Source organism: Arachis ipaensis, chromosome B03 (assembly GCF_000816755.2).
Source record: "Arachis ipaensis cultivar K30076 chromosome B03, Araip1.1, whole genome shotgun sequence".
Lineage (NCBI taxonomy): Eukaryota > Viridiplantae > Streptophyta > Magnoliopsida > Fabales > Fabaceae > Arachis > Arachis ipaensis.
Genome location: NC_029787.2, coordinates 124,088,072 through 124,093,880, shown reverse-complemented (window position 1 = coordinate 124,093,880; position 5,809 = coordinate 124,088,072). Strand labels below are relative to the sequence as shown.

The 5,809-nt window shown below is 39.4% G+C and overlaps 2 protein-coding genes across 25 annotated transcripts in view; both read right to left on the bottom strand.

Moving 5' to 3' along the window:
• Nucleotides 1-1,642, bottom strand: part of LOC107631379 (uncharacterized tRNA/rRNA methyltransferase YsgA) — a 3,534-nt gene extending 1,892 nt beyond the window's left edge. The window contains exons 1-2 of one of the 2 annotated variants that reach the window (XM_016334806.2): nt 1,189-1,642; nt 30-327 (exon numbers count right to left, since the gene is read on the bottom strand). In XM_016334806.2, coding sequence (XP_016190292.1) covers nt 30-327; nt 1,189-1,505 — 615 coding nt within the window. In that variant the 5' untranslated portion in view covers nt 1,506-1,642. The remainder of the gene's footprint in view (nt 1-29; nt 328-1,188) is intronic. The other variant, XM_016334807.2, reaches the window with a different exon arrangement.
• Nucleotides 3,126-5,809, bottom strand: part of LOC107631380 (methylmalonate-semialdehyde dehydrogenase [acylating], mitochondrial) — a 16,406-nt gene continuing 13,722 nt past the window's right edge. For all 23 annotated transcript variants that reach the window (XR_002359846.1, XR_002359855.1, XR_002359847.1 and 20 more), the window contains one exon: nt 3,126-4,203. Coding sequence is in view for 18 of the 23 variants with exons in the window: in XM_021119601.1 (XP_020975260.1) it covers nt 4,105-4,203 (99 nt within the window). In the remaining 5 variants the exon portion in view is untranslated. The remainder of the gene's footprint in view (nt 4,204-5,809) is intronic.

Sequence of the window (5,809 nt, the reverse complement as noted above, 5' to 3'; positions counted from 1 at the left end):
AGATGGAGAATATAGACCAAAAGTGTCACCTGAATCCCATCAAGAACTAAAATCCGATGTGTAGAAAGAAACCACTTCTTGCAATCTTCTTTCTTTTGATGATCATCTACATTGAAAAAACTAGCAGGAATCTTCATTATGGCAATTGCATCAGTAGAGTCAGTCGATTGCAGTCCTGAAATTTTTTTCATCACCGTTGGGCTTGCATGCACAATAGAAGCTGCGGATTTATCCAACCCACTGGAAATTTCAGCTTTATCAAGAAGAATCAAACATTCCATTGTTATATTTTCATCTTGGAATGAGTCTTGAAACCTGTATATTTCTCTGTAAATAGAGAAGTTATGTCATACATAAAGTTTTCTCCCATAAATTTAATCATGAATATCATTTATGGTTTAAAACTGGTTGGAGTAAATAGTTATATACAATAAAGAAGATTCCTGCAAATGTTGCTCTCCTACCTCTCCAATGGCCAATAGTAATTTCTCAACTGAACCCATCTAAATCTCTAACACTCTCTTTAATATTATTATTACTAACTAACAAACTAACTAACTTCTATCCAAGGCCGGTTAGTTAATAGGCCAGGGTACTATAAAAAAAAAACACTTCCCTTTCTCAGTGGATAAACACTGCTTTGCATGAATCATAACTCAAGTACAATGCCTATCCATTTAACAAAGTCAATTAGATTCACAAGGACGAAGAACATATCCATTGCTCTATAGCATTGTGCTAAAAATGACCAAAGTATTAAAATGTAACTCGATACAAAAAAGTTATAATGAAGGGTCTAACTCACATAGACTTGATAGTTGATAATCATTTTCAAGTGAAACTATTTAAGCTTATCAAGGACACCTAGCTTGAAGCTTACCAAACATTGTAAAAGCTAAATTGACTAACTAGTAAACATACGAGAAAGACATTGATAATAAGATCAAAGACAGGGAAAAGGAAGATTATCGAAAGATTAATTACACGAAGATATAGAAAATAATCAAAGCTACAAACTTTGATTATTAAATAAACAAAAACAAAGATTGGAAATTGGAAGGCCATACAGCTCAAAAAACAAATATTTTTACGAGAAGGAAACATGTTTTCCTAATAAAAATGCAAATTTGAAGAAAAATCAGAAAAGGGTCAGTGCTAAAACAGTTTAAGAGTTGAGGAGTGTGTAACCTAATGGGTGTGGAGCCCACAACAAGAACGGAGCCATGAGAGCGGCGATAAGAAGAGCTGTTGCGGAGCTTGAGGCAGTGCTTCACGAAAGGGTTCGAAACACTCGTTATCACCTTCTTCGAATTTCCATAACCATCAGAACAGGTTCTTCGTTGTTCTGGTGGCTGTGGGTAAGTGATTTTGTGCTGCTGCTGCTGCTGTTGTTGCGAAGTAAGTTTGAAAGTTGGGTGAAACTGAAAAGAGAATGCTTTTGTTGAGAGAGTTTGAGGAGAGAAAGTGGAACAAGGACAGTGAACAACGTTCGCGCTGCATTGCATTTCGGTTCCTTCCTCCTTCTTCTACCTTTCGCCTTTGCTATGTTACTTTGCTTTATCAGCTTACTATATTTTCTTTATTATTTTGTCTTAATAATTATTTGCACAATCAAATCTTTATTGGGGATTAAACTGGCAATTTGCCACAATTTTATGCCTATAACTTTTTATATAAATATAAGTAATTTTAGTTTAAAATGATTTTTAATCCTTCTTTTTTTTTTGTCTTCCGGTATTACGTTTTTGGTTTTATTATTCTAAAGATATTTTATTTCTAAAGAAAAAATTACAACTGATTCAACTGTTATATCATATTAACATCTTAATAGAATAAAAACATCATATTTATAAACTTTTTAGAAGGAATAAGATTAAATAATTAATATTTCTTTAGCCAATGAGTAATAGCTCAAATGGCATAGTCTTCCCATACTCAATTAAGAGGTTGCGGGTTCGAGTCTCCTATCTTTGGTAAAAAAAAATAAATAATAATTAATATTTATTTAAGCTATTTTTCCCCCTTTTAAACAATAATGCTCTCTGGTGCGGCCTCAAAGGTTTATGATGCTCATAGTGGTTATTTATGACTCAGTAAGAAGATGTTTAGTTGGGAGGATAGGGGTAATTGGCTTTGGCTTTGGCGTCAACATGTTCCGGAAAAGCACAAATTTTTGGCCTGGCTATGTCTTCGGGAGGCTCTTCCTACTGCTGCATTTCGTTTTAGGAGGGGCATTTCGCACATGGATAGCTATTCACGATGTTTCTCAGGTCAAGAATCAGTTTTACATTGCATTCGGAATTGTCCAAAAGCCCAGATAGTTTGGCAAGCTTTGGGGATCTCCGGTCAACCAGTGGATTTGATGAGTTGGTTCTTACATAATAGCAAACAGCGCCCCTTTAGATTCTTTTCTGGTCTCTGGTGGATTTGGTGTTCGAGAAATAACGAGATCTTTCATCCTCACGAGCATTGGACCACAGACAAGGTGATTGGTATGGCTTTGTCCTTAGAAAAGGAGCTCCGAAATATTTTTGAGTTGCAACGACTATCTATCCCCTCAACCATTAGTGGCTCTTGGATTCCCCCCTCAGTGGGTACCTTTAAGATTAATTGTGATGCTAGCTATCCTGGCAGTGGTGCTCGAGTTGGTTTTGCTTGTGTTAGCAGAGATTGGAAGGGAAGGTGGCAACGAGGCTGTCTGGGAACAATTGAGAGTCGTAGCATTTTGCAAGGAGAGTTGTTTGCTATTTGGAGAGGCTTTCTTTTAGCATGGGACTCGGGACAAAGAGACATTATATGTGAGACAGACTGTGTGGAGGCTTTTACTATTGTCAATAATTTACAAGATTGCTCTGGGTTTACTGATCCTTTGGTGTTAAAAATCCGAGATATCATGTCTTGGAAATGGCGTGCTGATCTTCGGTTGATCTTGAGAGATGCAAATACAGTAGCAGACATCATGGCAAAGACTGCAATGAGGACTATTTCTCCCCAAGTGGAGCTTCCATTGCCTTGGAAGGAATTTGAGAGTAGTATTCAGCGGGACTGCCTTTCTTAAGCAGTTTCTTATTTTTTTTTCTTTCTTAGTTTTTGTTTTTTTTTTCTTTTAAGTCACAAAAAAAAAAAAACAATAATGCTCTCATTTTTGCATTTCCTAACCTAGATTCAAAAGTGAACTGCAAAATGATTTTCTGCACAAATCCACATCTTGCCAACTATGAATACTAACATCCCTTTTATTTCTAGAAGTTGTCTTTACATTATATATCCATTAAAAATCTAGCCTCTAGGACTTGGTTAATCGTTTCACTCAAGAAGCTTTCATCTAATTTTGGTGCTTGATTAGATGGGAGTAATTAGTACTTAGTAACAAGAGACATTTCAATGTCTTGTATCCTTTTGCTAGGAAATTTATCCATTGAAATTATTGGGTTTTAATTATACATCCTTTGGGAAGAATTTGTAGGAACATGTAGGCTCTCTGAACTTCTTGCCATATTCTGTACCATTGGAGGTATTAAGGCCCTCTCAGAAGCTTAATTCATTCTTTTATGTCTATGAGATGCTGAAGAAGAAGGCACATATACCTTTTCTGAAGTTGGACTTAAGCCTATATCAGTCGTGTGAGATGTTGTTACAGGCATGTATATTCTCTCAGAAGTTAACATGGTGTCACTTTTTTCAAATGTTTCACCAATGCTTTTACTCACATCAGCATCTATTCTAGGTGATATTTGAGCTAAGTCATCAACTTCATGGGTCATAGACATGTATATTTCATCTGATTTCAGAGCTGGGACAGTAGCGGTGTCAGCCTCTTGGGATGCTGTATATAAGTTTACATTCATCTCAGATGAAGTGACATGACTCTGCTCGGAAGTTTGGGGAATAGTCTCACTTTTCTGAGATGTTGCAGGCAAATTCTCATTCCACTGAGATGGTTTAGAAACACCAATCCTCTCTGATGCCTGTGACGAGGGCGATAATACCAGAGAAACATGTTGGCTTCTGATATCCTTATCAGCCGGTGCTGTCGCAGATGAGATAGCTGTGTTCTGTATATCTGCATCAGCAATAGCTAGTTGCACTTCATAGGTTGGTGAATTACTCTGTAACTGTAAGGGCAATGATTGAGGTGCCAATTTCATAGATGAATCTCTCAGATGAACATGCACCAGGTAATGTTCCTAGACTTGGGAATTCCTTCTGACGTGTACCCCTCAAACATCGGCAATCACCCTCTCGCCTAACCGACCAAATATCTCGGCCCTGAACAGACCCCAAGCATAACTCAGTCAAAGTCACATGCAAGTCATACCTTATCTTCGGCCCGTTACTAACAAACGGATCCCACCAAGAATATCGCAGCAAACCCAAAAATGTAGACCCTCCGCTCATCTATAAAACGGAACCAAGGAAACTCAAAATCTCAGGTCACAATACACTCTCACCTTTACTTATTCACTTTAGTTTGGATACCTTTCTGACTTGAGCGTCGGAGTGCTTTTTGCAGGTGCTCCCGCCGCCGTGTTTCGCAAGAGCCGAGGTTAACTCCAAGCACATTCTCGAGGCGACTTATGACTCTCCCCTAAAGCAGATGGCCTCGCTGAAGATACACACCTCGGCCAAAGTTGAACGGAACATTTGGCGCCCATCGTGGAGCCCGAAAAGTTAATTTAACCCCACTATTTTTCTATTTCGAACTTTATATTTCTTTTCTACGCAGGGTTTCTCAACCTTCGAACATGGCCGATAATGGATCGGAGTCCACCAGCTCACCCAAGCCGAACTCATGGCCCAGATGGCCGAGCTGCAAGTAGAAGTCAAAAGACTTGCCGAGTTATCCACTCAAAACAGCGCTGGCAAACGTGAAGAGAATGGTCCCAAAGGAAAAGGCAACGCAGACCTACTAAGCGTGGACCCACCAAAGGAGAAACTGACCTTGGACAACCCGTTCTCCGAAGAGATCACCAATTATCAGATGCCAAAACATTTCACATTACCCTCCTCACTTGAGCCATATAAGGGGATTGGTGACCCCCGGGCTCATATTAGGAAGTTTCAATCTATGATGTTCTTTAATGGCCCTAATAACGAACCTGTTCTTTGCAGAGCTTTCCCTAACTTCTTTCGAGGAGTTGGCGAAATCCTCATAGACTACTTCGCTGCAGCACGGATATACGTACACGGATCGGACTACCTCGGCACCATCCGCCAAGGTCCCCAAGAAAGCTTGAAAGACTATCTGACCAGATTTGCAAAAGCAACAATGGAGATACCCGATCTAGATCCCGCCGTCCACTTGCATGCACTAAAGGCCGGACTCCGACCCGGAAAATTTAGAGAAACAATCGTGGTTACTAAGCTGAAGACACTGGAAGAATTCCGAGAAAGGGTGGCAGGACAGATGGAGATAGAAGAACTCTGCGAGGCCAAAAAAATGGAGAGAAAACAACCAAAAAGAGAAGATGACAGAACCACAATATCGGCAAACGTCAAAGACATCAGAAAACCTTTCAGGCTAACCCCAAAATTCGACAACTACACCAAATTCAACACAAGGAGAGAAAAGATAATTAAAGAAATCCTCAACGCTAAGATCATAAAACCACCAGTAAGGGCAGGAAACTACCAAGATCAGCGCTTTGTCGACAAAAGCAAACACTACGCTTTTCATCAGAAGTATGGGCATACAACTGATGAGTGCGTGATAGCTAAGGATCTGCTAGAAAGACTGGCTCGGCAAGGCCTCCTCGACAAATACATTGAAGGGAGAAAGCACAAAGAGGACAACAAGGACCGAGAAGAG